At 47.0% G+C, this 16,123-nt stretch overlaps 1 protein-coding gene across 9 annotated transcripts in view; it reads left to right on the top strand.

Annotated features, from left to right (window-relative positions):
• SZT2 (SZT2 subunit of KICSTOR complex) overlaps positions 1-16,123 on the top strand; it is a 937,318-nt gene that overhangs the window by 119,438 nt on the left and 801,757 nt on the right. For all 9 annotated transcript variants that reach the window (XM_085602961.1, XM_085602966.1, XM_085602963.1 and 6 more), the window contains exons 10-12: positions 5,699-5,930; positions 7,366-7,495; positions 12,293-12,435. In XM_085602961.1, coding sequence (XP_085459087.1) covers positions 5,699-5,930; positions 7,366-7,495; positions 12,293-12,435 — 505 coding nt within the window. The remainder of the gene's footprint in view (positions 1-5,698; positions 5,931-7,365; positions 7,496-12,292; positions 12,436-16,123) is intronic.

Below are 16,123 nucleotides of genomic sequence, written 5' to 3'. Positions count from 1 at the left end.
TCGTGAGGACCTGCTGCCGTCGGGCGAGGCGGGACGCCCAGGGCGGCGCACCTTGGACCACTGCGGTGTCAGCGGGGCTCTGAGGGTGGCAGGACGCCCCGGGGGGGCGGCCGGCGGGGCATCCGGAATCTGCAGCAGCTGAGCCGCCTCTCTGTAGGATCTCAGCACACGGCGCTTGGATTCCCACTGGAACATGAGGGCGAAGGGGTGTGCCCATTGATACCGAATGTGGAGTTCCCTCAGCTTGTCTGTAATGGGTCGGAAGTCCCTCCGGCGCCGGAGTGTCGTGGGGGCCAGGTCCTGAACAGCTGGATAGGCTTACCCCCACAGAGGATTTCGGGTTTATCTCTGGCCGCTTTAAGGATGGCTTCCTTCTCGACGAAGAAATGGACCCGAGTCAGAATGTCCGGGACAAGACCCGGCCTCCCAGTCGGTCCCGAGACCCTATGTGCGCGGTCCAGGGTGGGCGGTGATGTATCATCATCTCCTCGAATGTTATGCAGAAGGTCCGCCACGAATGACATTATATCTGTACCTTCAGCCCCAGTGGGAACCCCCCGGATGCGGATGTTGTTCCGGCGCCCCCTATTTTCCAAGTCCTCCTGCTTGATCTTGAGCTCCACATGCTGCTCCTCCAAAGTAGCAAGCCGCTGCCATAGATGTTCGTGGTCCTCTGTGCGGGCGTCCAGGGTCCTCTCCAAGTCGTCAACGCGGCCTCCCAGCTCCCCCACATCTCTCCGCAGCTCCTTGACGCACGCCTGGACCTCCGAGCGGAGGGACCCAATTTCTGACTTCAGCTCCTGCATGAACGACGCCATGAAGGACTGCGTGACCGGTGCCGCGGAAGCCCCAGCTTCGGACGACCCAGCGCCTGCCGGTGTCGCACTCAGTTTGCAACACAGGTCCTTGACTGAGGTGTCCGTGGGAGCCGCCGCCGGCTCCTTTCCCGACTTCGTGCGGGTCATGGCACAGGGGTGCCGGAAATCAATGTCTCAATGGGGCGTCCCTGGCCGCAGCAGTCGCCCACACCTCGCAGCACCCGGGATGTCCAGCCGCGCCGCCCCGGTGCAGCAACGTGGGCCCAATCGACTGAGTATAGACCAAGGGCGCCGCATTCCAGAGCACCCCCCAGAGTCAATGCTGCAAGGGCGCGGTAGAGTCCAGCACCAGGCGAGGGGGGGGCCGGCCCAATCCCAATTCACAGCGTCGTGCAGGGCCTGCAGGTCGGGTGGTGTGCAGCAGGGTACCCAACGACTCCCAAGGCAGGTCCGCCACTAGTTGCACACCATGGGTCAGGCAAAAGGCTCTCCAATTGTGCACCAGACCCGCGTCCCACGGTTAGTGGTTCTCTCGTGCCCTGCAGAGCTAAGTCTCACTCCTCACCCGGGGAGGCCTGCACGCCCCCCCTCCGCTCCACGCAAATCAAGGGGGCCACCAGCGTCCCCCACTGCCCCAGGACTCTCTCACCACGGCTCAGCTCCGGAGTGCAAGCAGGGGGACACGCAATCAGTGGGCAGCAGGTCGCTGGAGCCCGCGCAGTCCAGGGACGGTGCTCTCTCCCCGCCGCCGCCCCTTTCAAGCCGCCTCGTGGTAAATGTAAATGTAGTTGAGCTTATATAGCGCACAGCTACCCGCTTTGGGTTTCCCGGCGCTTGCTTAGGGAACCCGTCCTGGTATTCCCCTGTGAGATAGCAGGGTATCCACAAGGTGAAAGTCAGGCATCCCGCCGCGAGGGGCCGTTGTGGAGATTAAGCAAGCTATTGCCCAGAGTCGCAGAGTGTGAACCTGTGAGTCGAGGAGGCACCGGGGCGAGATTTATCGAGTCCGTGGAATTTTTAGCCCAAGACCCGCCGAGGCGGGGAATTGAACCTTGGTCCAGGACCGATCTCAGCTTCCGGGTCTGCCGCCTCTAACCCCTGAGCCACACTTCTCCACCGCTCCTCCGCTAGGCCGCACTCGGCGCGATTCACCAAATGGCGGCGGGCGCTCTTCACTGTCTCCGCGGCCTCTCGCACCAGCCAGGTGACACCCTCAACAAGCCACCTCTCACGCCCATCCACCGCCGGTCACCTCTGCCACTTCACACTGCCTCCGGCCACCTCCGGGTCGCGCCACCTTGTCCGCTCCCAGCAAGCCCTCGTCTCGCCCGGGAAGTCCCGGCCTACCAGGTCTCGGCGCCGGGGTCTGCGGTCGTCGCTCGATTCTCCGGCCTCCAAGCCCTCCGGTCAGTTCGTCTGGGGCCGCCACAGCCAGGACCCCCAGACAGATCCTCTCCGGCGGCCAATCCAGCGATGCCTCCTCCGTCCGGGAACCGCCAAGCACAGGGCGCGCAGTTTTGAAGGGCTGGAAATGGCGGGCAGCGCGGCCGGGTCTCAACGCTCCCCCCGAGCGGCACAGTCCAGCCCCAGCGGCGATCGCTGGTGTCTTCTTCCACCGCCCCCGGCGGTCCGCCCCGCAGGGGCTGCTGTCCAGAGCCAGGGTCCGCCGGCACACCGCTGTTTGAGGCGTTTGATCTCAGCGGCGGCCCGGAGCTGCAGCGACCCACGTCTTACTCCATCATTGCTGGCGAGACCACGCCCCCCGAGAATTTCTTTTTGATGGCCTTCTATACATTTGAAGAAAGATCATTCTGATTTTCTCAGGAAAAGAAGCAACTTTGTTATTGCAGAAAAAATATATAGGCACATAACCCTTCTTCCTGAGGACTGAGTTATCGGACAGTATTGTGCTCTCTAGAAGTGGCCTCTCCTTCTGAAAAGAATGATCTCAGATCTTTCACTGATTTGCCGATTTAAGATGAGTGAAACCCGCTTTGATTTGGAATTTCCCCTCGATTACTTGGGGATATGTTATTGTTACTATAATGAGGACTGCTATTAACGCCCTCTGGTGGGGCTGTGGCTTCTGGCCCACTTATGTGAGACTTCTGCCAAAAAGCCTGTGTCCAGCAGGATGAAACATGTGTTAGTTGTGACGGGCCTCATTTTTGATTTGTGGCTATAAAAGGTTTGGCCTTGTTTTCTGCAGCTGTGTCTCTTCTGATGAATCCTGTGAAAGGCAGGAGCGCCCCTGTCAGGGTTTTACATTCCAGTTCACTGGCCCTGCTCCCAGTTCTCCACTCTTGCTGTTTGGTCACCTCCCATCACTTATTGATCCCGGGGAAGCTGGATATGGTCTTGTTATTTTAGGCTTTGCAGTTTTAGTTACTTTCTCTGCAACCTCTTTTATTTTAGTTTCTCTGTGGTGCTGTGAAACGCCTGTTTGATTCCCAGCACCATGAAACCTGTGTTGTAAGTGCTTTACAAGTTAATAAGTAAATATTATGGGTCTGGAAGTGTAAGTGCTAGAATTAAGCAGAGAAAATGAGTAGGCGGAGCAGAACTGCATTGGTATAGAACTGTAGATGGTGGGCAGGAATGTCTTTAGTAAGAGAAACAGAGCACTTTGAAAGGGTTATATAAAGCCCACGAACATGCAACCCTAGCAGGGTAGTACAGGAAGAGATTCTGGCAATTAGAATGGAAAGCCAGCACCATTGAGCCTTCTAGTATTGCCATATAAATTACAGAAAATACACAGATCCTTCATATGGAAGAATTAGTGCCGTCGGTACACCAACACAATAAAAGGCACAATATTTACCCAAAGACCGAACTATGCCTTATGGGCACAAAAGGACCCAAATCAGATTTCTGATACAGGAGAACACCAAGACGCAAAATGTATCAAAAGCATACAGAGAACTCTGAAGCACGGAAGATCAGACCGGGCAGGGAACTAAAGAAAGCCACAGGACATAGACCAGCGAGGGAAAGCATTCGAAAATGCTGTCTAAGCCAAGGAAACACCTGGTCCAAGCGAAGAACATACCCAGCTAGTTAGAGGAAACGTAAGATACATGGAGCGCCAAGCCGGCATAGGGATCACAGAGGAACTCTGTCCCTAGCGAGCATCAAATGAGAGCTTGCTTGGTCTAAAAAAGGGGCAGAAACAGTTTCTACCCAGTAGGCACAGGATCCCAGGCTTTGATAGCTGCACATGTAGCTCTGAACAGCATTGTGCAATACCTGAAAACACAGGAACTGTGGTTTAAGCATAAATTGATCTGGTACCAAGGTATTTCCTGAAAGAAAGATATGAATCAGTGCCAGTACTTAAACAGTGTGTACGAGGTATGCTATCGTGAGGGAAAAATGAAAGAAACCGTTCTAATTTTACTACCTTGAGTACTGCTAGTAAATAGCGGACATACATTTGACTTGCATAGTAAATGTGGTTCACTCCAGAACATTTGTAAATAATTCGGTACTTGCCATTGAAGGAGACTGTCACAAGAATGATTTGATCCTATAATCTAGTACCCCCCTAGCTCCTCCCTTCTGAGGGCAGCACAATTGTTTGTGCTTAGAAGTTCTTCATAATTTTCAGTAACTTTCTAGTTGCAAAATGATTCTAGTGAACCCCTCTCTAGATATAATTCTGTAATGTTGCTGTCCTTGCAGGGGAAAAGTTAAGGTCATACTAGAGAATCCCTTTCTCAGCATGAAGGTTGCATTCGTAATCATTTATTCAGATTCTGGCTAGATGCTGACTCATTGATCTCTCAGAGCTTGACTGGTCCTAGAAGAACAGAATAAATAAAAAGCTAATATAGAAGTGATAGCTTTTCATCTTAGTGTAGTGATGTGGGAGTCCACTCACTGTTTAACTCTCCCACTCACTGTAAACAAAGTTCTACGATTTTATGCATCTGTCTTGCTTTGCATTCAGCAGTTGTCTACATGCCATTGGGCATTTACTGCTGATTGTAGACTGCTGACCATAGGCCATAGACTGCTGAGCATAGTCTGCTGGCTGCTGTCCATTGCTAGCTGGTCGTTGGCTGCTTAACATTGGTTGGTAGGTTTTAGTTTTCTGTCAATTGTGTGGCTTGACATCTGCTGGACCATTTGAGCTGCAGGCCTTTAGGCACAGGAAGCAGGCCATGGGGCGTGCGACGCAGAGCACTGGATGTTGACCTCTGACCTTTGAGGTTTTTTTTGCTGCTGAGGAACCTGTCTAGATTCTTTTACGGGAAATTAATTCTGTCCCCATCCAACACAACAGAGGAGCATATAGCTGGGTGATTGCTTAGCTAGGTTGAATCATGTGTTTCTACTGTGTTAAGGAGACTGACTGTCCTTAAACAGTTTTGAGGGTGATGAAATAGAGTTTTTCTTTGCTCTGCATGCTACAGTTGACCGATGACCATTGGCCATTTTCTAGTAACTATTGGTTGCTGACCATGGGCAACTGCCTGCTGATCATTTAGTGGTAGGCTGTGTGATGGTGACAGTTGGGTAGTTGTGTGTTGACTGGTGACTATTCGTGTCTGATAATTGAGAGGAACTCTGTTGGTTTCTGATCATCGGGGTGTTTGACATTGACTGTAGTCCATTAGGCATTGGACGTAGACCATTGGGCGTTGGCTGCAGACCATTGAGAATCCATCCCGGACCTTTGGGTGTTGACTGCTAACCGTTGGGCATGTTTCCTTTAGATGCTGATCATTGGGCACTTGACTTTGGTTGCTGACAGTAGCCTTTAGCTGCTGTCATTTGTCAGTGTCTGGAGAGGGGGATCATTGATCTTTACGTACGAGTCACTGAGTGAGATGAAGCGCTCTCTACTCCTCTCATTCCTTCCTCCTCCTGTGCAGGTAGTGCTTTCCTGGATGTGAAGCTGGTTCTGCTGTGGAAGCACAACATGAGGATTGAGTACGTGGCAGCAGCTCCTTGGCCTCTTGACTCTTCCAAGCGCACCACCTTAGTCGAAGTCACCATGGAGGGGAGCTATGACATTCTGCATGACATCAGCTGTACCATGAGGAAGCCAATTACAAGCCTCTATCGCACTTCGGTCATCCGCCGCTTTTGGAACACACTGCAAAGGTAATATACCTCTCCTTTCCTCTGAACATCTCTTTCCTTTCACCTCCTTTCCTTACCCCGCATCCCTTTTTTCTTCCCCCTCATGTTCTGTCTTCCTCTTTCTTTCCCTCTCCTTCTCCACACATCACTGATTTCCCTCTTTCCTTTTCTCCCACACTTGTAATTTCCACTCCTTAGCCATGCTCTCCTTCCCATCACACTCTCTCCTCATCCTGCTAGTAAAATGTAGGTGTTTTAAGACAATTTGCCAGTGCACACAATACACATATCATAAAATAATGCAAGCTGGTACATTAATTAAATAATTCGTTTTTTAAACTTGAGTTAATATAATTTCTTGCAGCATTAGAAACCCCAAAAATATATATGCTCCAAAAACAGACTGGTTTTTCTTTTCCATTGAATGAGGTCTTTAGTCGATTCTTAGTTTACTCAATAAAACTTGACAAAGGAGCAAATGTTGAGTTATCTCATTGGGTGCTCTAAAGCTAAAGTCTGAAATCAGCCAGCTGGCTAAGGGGAAACAGAGTTCCTTTACCCTAGGTCAGGGCACCAGTTGCCCCACATGCATTAGCATACTTCTTCTACAATGCTTGTGAAAAGCATATAGAGTGAATGATTTGAAGCTGTTAATCTACTTTGGAGCTTATTGCAATACTCCCGTGTTTTCTGTCTACATAAATAAATATATTTTATTACTCTCATAAGACATTTGGAGTGAAATTTTCTTTAATTTCTGCCTCTCCTTTCCTTTGCCATTTCTTTGGCATCCCCTCTTCCAGCTTTCTTTCCTCATACATCTTCTGCTCCCTTCTCAAGTTCTCCCACATATTACCCTCTTGTATCGTCTCTTTATCGGACCCCCACTTATAATTTTTCATTCTTTATTTATTTTGGGTGAGGCCACATGCCAGTGTGAGTTACCTCAGCGTAAATCACAACATACTCTTACTTTTCCCCTAGATGTATCTAAGTACTCCCCTGCCCCCACCTTTACTTGTTTTCTTTCATGCCACTTAGCCATCTGATCCTTCCCTCTCCCATGTTCATCCTTATCTTCCATGTTTGTTTTGTTGCATTTGTTTGCAGTACCAAACTGCAAGGGTACTGCAATAAGGGGAGTAAATAAATACTTAGTGACAAAAGCTAATGAGTTCCTGTATTATCTGTAGAGCTTTTCAAGTTTCTATCATGGGATAAGGAGTTCTTTTTATTTTAGTTGCATAGACAGAAGTTAAATATCCTGTAGGAGATGCATGGGTATGTATTGACTCGATGTCTGGTTTGAGCGATGGATCTCCCCTTGTCATTGTCTCCAGATATTCGCATCAGAGAATCGTTGTTACCTGTAGGTAAAAGTTTCATAGTGATGTTTGTTGGACGGTCATAAATTCGTAGCTCACAAGTATTTGACATGGACACTCTTTGTTTTCAGCATTAATCAGACAGATCAGATGCTTGTTCACCTGCAGTCATTTGATAGTGTACCGGAGCATTACACTATCCCAGAGAGCACAAAAAATGGAGTCCCCCTCTTCTACCTGCCCCCCGGCTCCACCACACCGGTGAGTTAGCACTTGTAAAATTTCCTGCCCTTCTTTGTCATGCCTTTTACTGTCTCACTACGCAATTATGCTCCTCCTCAGTTCTCTTCATGTACTGCCTGCACCCAGTGCTTCCCACCCTTTTGTTTTTCTCTTCCTTTGTTGATTTCTCTCGTTCTGTTCCTTTTGTGTTTACCATTCGTCTTGTTTCCTTCAGTACAGTTGCCCAACTTGACTTCTGCCCCTGCTCCTCTCTCCTGTATTTTCTACTCTCCTTTATTTTGCACTCTGCTCACTTGAGATTCACCTCCTCTACATTCCGGCATGTACTCCTTGCTTTCCTGTGCTTTTTCTTCTGTTTTACTCTTTCCTCTATTCCTCGCTCCTCTAGTTTACTCTCCTGTACTGCTTGGTTTTGCAATTCTTGTGCTAACCTCTGTTGCATTTTCTCTTATATTTGTTGCTCCCAGAGTCTTTCTCTATCCTAACCATTCAATTATTTGCCCCAGTTCTCTCATCTTTTCTGATGACGATTGTCAGCACCAGGATGCCCTGAATGAGTGATTGTGCTTGCTTTGCACTTACAGGTTATAGAAGTGTGTGGGGGGGGGGTGAGGGGGGAAGAGTGATAAGAGAGAGATGGAGAAATGGTGGGTTTGAAATCCTTGTCAAAGTGATCATCAGTCAAACTGAGCCTTAATGGGAGAGTGTTCCAAGCTTTGGCAGCCCACAATGTAAAGGAGCCACGTCTTGCACAGACGTACCAGGCTTTATAAATGTTGAGCAATCTTTAAGATGATAAACAAAGAGCTTGAAAAGTCTTGTAGTGAATAAATTGTGATTGGATATAACAACGACCAGAGGCTAAGGAAGGCCTGGTGAACCAGACAGAAAGCCTTGAATTTTATTTTCTTGAGAATATAAAGCTAGAGCAATGAGGCGTAAAAGTGTATAGAGCAGAACGACGGGGGAGTGTTCTGAATTCTCGACCGCGTAACAAGAGTAGAAGCTGAAAGGTCAAAATAAAGAGAATTGCAATAGCCATGCTAAAAAAGGATAACTGCTTGATCCACAATTTGCCGGGTAGAGAGCATGAGGAAAGGTAAGATTTTGCCAAGCATTTGCAAGTAATGGAAACAAGAAGATGAAACTTTGGTTATCGGAGGGGACAGTGACCGCGATCGAGCGAAATGAAAGTTTAGATTCCTTATTGATTTGGACTAGAAGGAGAGAGTTCATACAGCGACTAATGTTCAGACCAGATGTAAACATCTATGCCAACCACTAATATCTCTGTCATCAGTGTTAATTTTCAAAGAACTTTTGCGTTCCAGAATCAAGGTTAATAAGAAGTTGAGGACTTCTGCATATGTCTTGAAGGAAAATCCACAGAATCCGATAAGCATGCCAGATGAGTTACAAGTACATTAAATAATGCCGGACTAAGAGAGGAGCCTTGAGCAACACCACAAGCAAGAGGCCGAAAAGAAGCCTTGAAAGATAGACGAGGGATGGTTTGTTACTGATCCGCTAGATAGGAGGTAGTCCAAGACCGGTCTGGGTCAGTGACCTCAATCTGAGAAAGTTGAGAAAGAAGACCATGATGTGAACCCATGTTGAAAGCAGCCAGCAGGACTAAAAGCATCGCTCGAGCAGGACCTCTCTGTTTCACAGTGAGTCAGAGTTCTTCAACGATGGATACCAAGTTGGATTTAGTATTGTGAGGTGGATGAAAATCAGTCTGGTAGGACTCAAATACGCTATGACTTTCTACAAATAAAGTTAGTTGACAGTTAATTTCTTGAGTATTTTAATGGACCATGGAAGAAGAGATTCGGAGCAAAAGTTGTTTAGAATGGTGGAGTCGGCAGAATGTTTTTCCAGCAATGGTACAGCAAGGGCTTTCCTCCAGATGGGGCTGATGGTGGAACTAGATGAAGCCCCTCTAACATTGGGCAGATGATGTTGTAGAAGGAATAAAATATATATCCCAGAAAATGGTCAGTGGGAGAGCTGGATTAAATACTAGAAAGAAGTTGGCATCTCGCCTTCTTAGAAAGTGGTGTGAAGTGTTGAGTGGCATCAAGCATTGAAGAGACAGCAGAATTAAATGAGAGGTTCTAGCTGATATTGTTACATTTATCATTAAAAATAGAGACAAATAATTTCAAAGATATTGTGAGGGAATTAATGGTTCAGAGCTGCACCGAGAATACGCAAGAGACTGGAGCTGACAGGTTTGAAAAAAATAGTGAAGTACAGAGAATTTGTAAACCAAGAGTTCAACTGAGAACCCAATATGTCCATGGAGGTATCAATAAAGTGCACAGTAGTTGAGAGTTGTAGAAAATGAGTTATTTAATTTAAACCATGGACTTATGACTGTGCAACATACAAGAGAAGAACTCAAATCCCTAAAAGGAGCGAGGAACGAAGTGAAATCTATGGTAGAGTGAGAAGATCAGACTATAGGACTGGCACAAAGGAAGGATGCATGATTGGGGAAGGCCAAGATCAGATGAAGTGTGTGACTGGGAACATGGGGAGGGCAGTTACTAACTGAAAGCAAAGGCGGAATGAGATTCAGTGAAATTAGATCATTTAGTGCCAACACACATTAAATGAACTATGATGAGCTGAGACAGTCCTAGTAGTAGAAGGGTTAAAAAACCGAATCCTGAGAGCTCACCATGCGCAAAAGGGTCTGAGTTCATAAGAGAAACTACTGTAGATTGTTTATTGATGAGTCATCCCACCCCCAGTTTGATCTAAACTGGGTGAAGAAGTGAGCGGTGAATGGGCGTGAGGTGTGGAAGGGCAGCCAAGACAAAGCCCATGGGCAGACACTCCAGGAGTCCCTGTCTCCAAGATGAATAAAGCATCAAGATAATGGTCAAGAAGCGGTTCATGTAGGCCTAGTGCATGTGTGTTAGCGAGTGGAATTTGATGAGGCAACATTGAGAGTGGATAGTGGATAGCGTAGACACATCCACATTAATTGATTCAGAAACTACATACAGAGCAAGGTTAGGCAAGGAGGAAACTGAGGGAGGTATTAATGAGGAGTGCTGCGCAATCAGATCCTTTGGACTTGACGTGGTCAGTGTGAGTTAAAGCCTTGTAAAACAAACGAACATATACAGGCAGAATGCACTCTGAGCAGAATGGACCATTTTGACTTGGAGAGAAGGGGCATGGCACAATGAGAGATGACAAAGATGAGGTATTATGACAGCGGCGACAAGGCTAGGAACATAAGTCAAGTATGAATTTATGAAAATATATTTAACTGTGGTGTACTAACATTGAGTTGTGAAGTGAAACCCAACAGCGTAATGGGTATATGGACGCAGATGTAAAATGCTGTTAGTAAAAGTGGCATGTGACCTTCCATGTTACACAGAGGCGAAAGGTACCCCGAAGAAGGTGGTTATAAAAAAGAGAGCAAAGATTATTGAGAGAAACCCTGGGGGTGAGCGTGAGATAGGCCTGAAGCCTCCAGACTGAGTGCTTCTTATTTTCACCCAGGTATAATCCTATTGCTTCTTCTCTCCTCTTTTCCCCATTACCCTAATTGTGTCTATCCCCTTTATTCTTTCTCTACTCGTATTCTGCACTTCTTACTTCTGTTACATGTGTCCCCTCCTTTCCCTGCCCCTTTCATCTTCTCATCCTCTCCCTTCTTTTTTCCATTTATTCCTTTTGTCTTTCCCCTTCTGTTCTCTTTTATTATGTTAGTCTCTTGCCTATTTGCTTTTCTTCTGCTTCCCTCTCTTCCTTGTTGTACTCTCTCTTTTAAGGTCCTGTTGCTCCTGTGTTTGTCTCACCTCCACTATGTCATCTCTCCCTCCTCTTTTCCTTTCTGTCCTAATCTTACATTTTCTCCCCTCTGCTCACTTTTCTGTTCTCTTTTCTTTTTCTCCCATCTGTTAGTTTTTCCTCTGTTCCTTCTTTTTCCTCCGCTTGCCCTTTGCTCTCTTATCTCCAATACTCCCCTCTCATTTGATTCCTTTTTTCCCTTTATTTTCTCTTCTCTCCCTTGTTGCTTCTATCTCCCTTGTTTGTCCTCTCCTTTGTCCTCTCTCCTTTGTTTGCCTGCTTCCCCTGTTTTTCCACCTTTCCCTTGCTTCGCTATCACCTTTGTTAGCCTCTCTATTTAATTTTCCTCTCTCTTCATTTTCTCTTCCTTTTTCACTCGCCTTCCTTACCTGCCTTCCTCCCCCTCTTTCTTTCCCCCCCTCATCATCTTTCCCTCTTAACCCTTTGTTTCCCTCTTTTTTTCATTTGTACTTCCACTTTCATTCCCTTTTTTCTCTTTATTCTCCTTTAGGTTCTAACTCTCTCTTTTATTTCTTTACTCACCACCCCCACCCTTAGGCTCCTTTGTCCCCACTTATGTCCCTTTCGCTTCCTTTTATGCCCCTGTCTCATCTTTCCTTCCCCCTCACCCTCCATTTCCCCTCTCACCATTCATACTCCTTTTATCACCCTTTTTGCCTCTCACCCCTTTGTTCTATTCTGCCCCCTTTCTTCTTCTATCTCCTCCACCACACTCCATTCTGTTGCTCTTCCTCTGTTTCACTCTGTCCTTGCCACCCAGATCTTCTCATTTCCTTTTGTCCTATTCTTTCTCATGCTGGCCCTCTGTTTCCTTCTCTTCTTGCCAACAATCGGTTTTTCCACAGCTGTTCCTCTACTCATCTGCCGCCACTCCTTCTCCCACCTTCTTTTCTTGCTTCTCTCTGGCACTCATTCTGCCTCTTGTAAAATAATTCTCATCAGTGCTAATTTAGTAATTCTGCTCCTGCTTCTACCTAGGTCCTGTCTCTGCAGCACAGTAGCTCTGACTCTACTCACTCCCAGTTTGCCTCCTACTGGAAGCCAATTCTGTCCATGGATGCGAACTTCTGGCAGCGGTGGCTGCACACACACCGCATAGGGCTACTTCTGGAGCATGACATGTAAGGATGAAGAGAGATTATTGGAAGATTTCCCTAAATGGAATAAGCATTGTGTACCTCCCTCAACTCCTCCTAGCTTCATAATTCACTCGAGGCATCACTCCCCCATCTCTATTCCTCCACACAGCTGCTGGGAGTAATTGTCAGCTAACAGCTTTTCACCTTAATTCATATTGTTTAGTCATTTTGAAAAACTGACCACAAAATATGACAATGAAACTATTTTCCTATACTTTCAGGCTTATTTTTGCAGCCCGGAGGCCTGCGTGATAATCAGGCTCTCTGCACGTTCCAAGTTGATTAACGGGAACCCCCCTGACTGTGGCAGTGCCTTCTTCAATGGCTGCTATCTCAGTTACAAGTTGAAGACTAGTGATGGCAGACCAACCATTTCTTTGAAGAATGTAAAGGAGTCTTGATTTCGGATGTGAACATGAAAACTATTTCTGTGATTAATAACTATGACTTCTGATCGATATTTTCTAACATAGATTTCTAACATTGTGAATACCCCCAGACTAGAGACAGATTTTTCTCAGAATTGTTCCCGCAGATGGCATTTTGCGAGACTGCATCCACTTCGTATCACCCAAGAAGTGATGCCAGAGCCACATATGTCCGCCACCCTTGCAAGTTGACATCCATCCCTCTTTCCCTGCTCTTAAATGTGGTTCTGGATCTCATTCCCAAAAGTTTGCCTCACCTTTGACTAGTTTCTTTATCAAACATTTGTTTACAGTGTGCAAATGAACTTGTCCCCCGCCAAATGTTAGTGTTTACACCTTTGAGGGATTGTGACATGGGGATGTCTGTGATAGACCCTCATGAGATGCATCTCTGATGTATAGGGTTCTCACAACACTCAAAGTCTTGTGGTGACTGCACCTGGATGAACCCAAACCCAATCCCTGAAACAAAATTCTATGTTGCTAAACACCGTCTGAAGATGCGTAAGACATGGTTCTGGTTAAAGTTGAGTACACAAGCATGGTCCCGTTCTTGAGGCCATTCCTTTGAAAAACCTTCCTCACACTTAACTTCTTGAGGTTAGTCTAAATCAAAGAAAAAACACAAGCGGACGATGTGGGAGTCTCCTTCGTACTGCAACTTTGAAATAGAGAAGTTGTGGGGACATCAATGTGCCTCTTAGTCTTCTCAGTCCCAATCTCTTACCAAGGAACCGATTCCACTACTTATCCCAGTGCACTCCCAAGTTGTCCAATCCATAAGCGATGCTGCATCAGGTTGAGACTTTCAAAGAATACTTTTTGTGAATTTTCAGCTCTATTCCTGCTTCCATTTGCATGCCTTTCAGCGCCAAGGATCCGAGGATGCTTCCAGTCGGATTATCGTCGGCGCATCCGTCCTCAACAGCACCTGTGCTTCCCGACCTCGCTGAGGAGTCAGCCCGGACTCAAGCGCAAACACCGAATCTGGCTACAAATCTGGCGCCACAAACCACTCTGGTCCCTGCCACGTTCTGGTGCAGATGGAGGCCTTCATCCTATTTGAGATCTTCATCCTTGCAACTTCTTCCTGGAAGTTAAAGATGCTCACATTGATCCAGGCTCTATCTGCTCTTGACCCAGTAGGCTGGATGGTAGCGCTGGACCTGCAGGACACCTAATTTAATATCTCCATGCTGCAGTCTTTCAGGCGATAACCTGTGGTTCAAGGCCTCACAAGTGCCCCTTTGTTGTTCACGGGAAGTGATGGCAGTGGTTGCAGCACATCTTTGGAGGTTAAGTATATGTGCCTTCCCCTACCTCTACGACTTTCTGTTGAAGGTAGGCTTGCCACAGTCCACCATAGACCACACCACCTCCAGACAACGACGAACCTCCTAACATATTTAGGGTTCTCGATCAGCTCTGTTCTGGACACAGTGCAGTTTCGAACCTTCCCTCCGATTCATGAAATGCAGGACATTCGGGCTATGGTACTAATTTTACAGCCTTTGTACTGGGTCGCCACGTGAGTGGTTCTGACACTTCTTGGCTTCCTGCATCCTGATGGTGGAATATGCCAGAAGGTGCATGTGGTCTGTGTGGTGGGATCTGAAGTCTCAGTGGGCTTAGCAACTAAGGAACGTATCAAATTCTCTCCAGGCTTAGGAGAAGGCCTCACAAGACCTGCAGTGGAGGCTGATTGACCTCACTTGGACCAGCGTCAGTCCCCTATTGTTATCCCCAGTGAGAGCTGATGGCGGTGACAGATAAAACACTGGTAGGGTGGTGAGGTCACCTGGGACAGGTGGAAATCAGGCGATTCCAGCGGAGACCTGGCTTCACATCAACTTGTTGGAGTTGCGGATAATTTGCTTGGCATTAAAGGTTTTACAAAAGGAGGCTGATTTATGTCCTCCCGGGCAACACCGCCGCCATGTGGTATTCTAATATGCCCGGCCGGGTGGGGTCTTGGGTCTTATGCCAGGAGGCTCTGCACTGCTGGACCTGGCTGAGCTGTCAGGGCTATTCCCTGGTTGTGAACCACCTAGTGGCATCTTTAAAAACCAGGGAGGACAAACTCAGCCTCTGAACGCTAGCTTGGTATGGTTTCCCTAGTATTTGGTCAACCTGTTTTGAGCGTCCCCTACAAGCTCTTCTTCAGGACCACACGAGGACCCGCCCAGTGTGTACCACTCCTAATAACTCCTGTGAATAGGAAATAGTGAGGGGCACACCTAATGTGTGTACATACAATACATACTGTTATTCACTGATACGCCGTATTTCTATTCAGGCAAAAATCTGCCTTATGGTCTGCAGGGGTAGAGGGGCTTGTAGTCACACCTTCATCAAAGCTCTCCTCTCGGTGTATCACCTATTGCCTTCCCTGGAGACGTGTGATCCTCAAGAAGAGCTTGTAGGGGATGCTCGAATCATGTTGACCAAATACTCGGGAAACCATACTCATTATAGTTGGGTATCCCCCTGGCATTAACCCCTGTTTTTAAATATACCAACTAGGAGCAGGAATACAACATTAGCTCACTAGCTATGTATTTTTAACAACCTTTTTCCACTCCACATCACTGCACTAACACATAAATTCAATAATTAAGTGCTTCTATGTAGTTTCGCAAGTCTCAGCACGCCTCAACCCGCAGCGGATTGAGGAGACCCCAATGATGAAGCATGCCACCGAGGGGCAACCCTGGTGGGTGAGGGGCCTCTAGAAAAGAATTTCTCTTTCTGGAAAGAGGGTTTTTTCACACATTTCTGTGGAATCACTATCGCCCTGATGGTTAGGTTTCTCATTTCGGTATTTAAATGTTGTGGTACTATATTCAGTAAGGAGGGTGAACCTAACCTTAACCTCTACCTCCCCCCCCATTTTGATTGTAGTCTGAGATTAGTACAGGTTCAATTATGGGAACAGAAGTATTTGTGATGTTGGCATCATCTACCAAAATATAGTCAGTCCTGGAAAATTAACAACGTGGACTTGACTAGAAAGTTAAGTCTTTCCAATGCTGCATTATAGAGCCTCCATATATCTTTAAGGGCATGTGATTTACAGGGGTTAGTCATTTGTTTATGGGATCTGTATGATCTGAATTTACAAGTTGAGATTCTATCTAGAATGCCATCCCAAGGAGGGCTGTACTCTTCCTCCCATAATAATACCTATCTCTTGAGGAATTTCTGAGAGCTTTTTTATTAAGTTGTGTTAAAAAATCTGGCTT

This window comes from Triturus cristatus, chromosome 4_2 (assembly GCF_964204655.1).
Source record: "Triturus cristatus chromosome 4_2, aTriCri1.1, whole genome shotgun sequence".
Classification (NCBI taxonomy): Eukaryota; Metazoa; Chordata; class Amphibia; order Caudata; family Salamandridae; genus Triturus; species Triturus cristatus.
The sequence above is the reverse complement of the archived record's forward strand: the minus strand, read 5'-3'. Positions and strand labels throughout refer to the sequence as shown.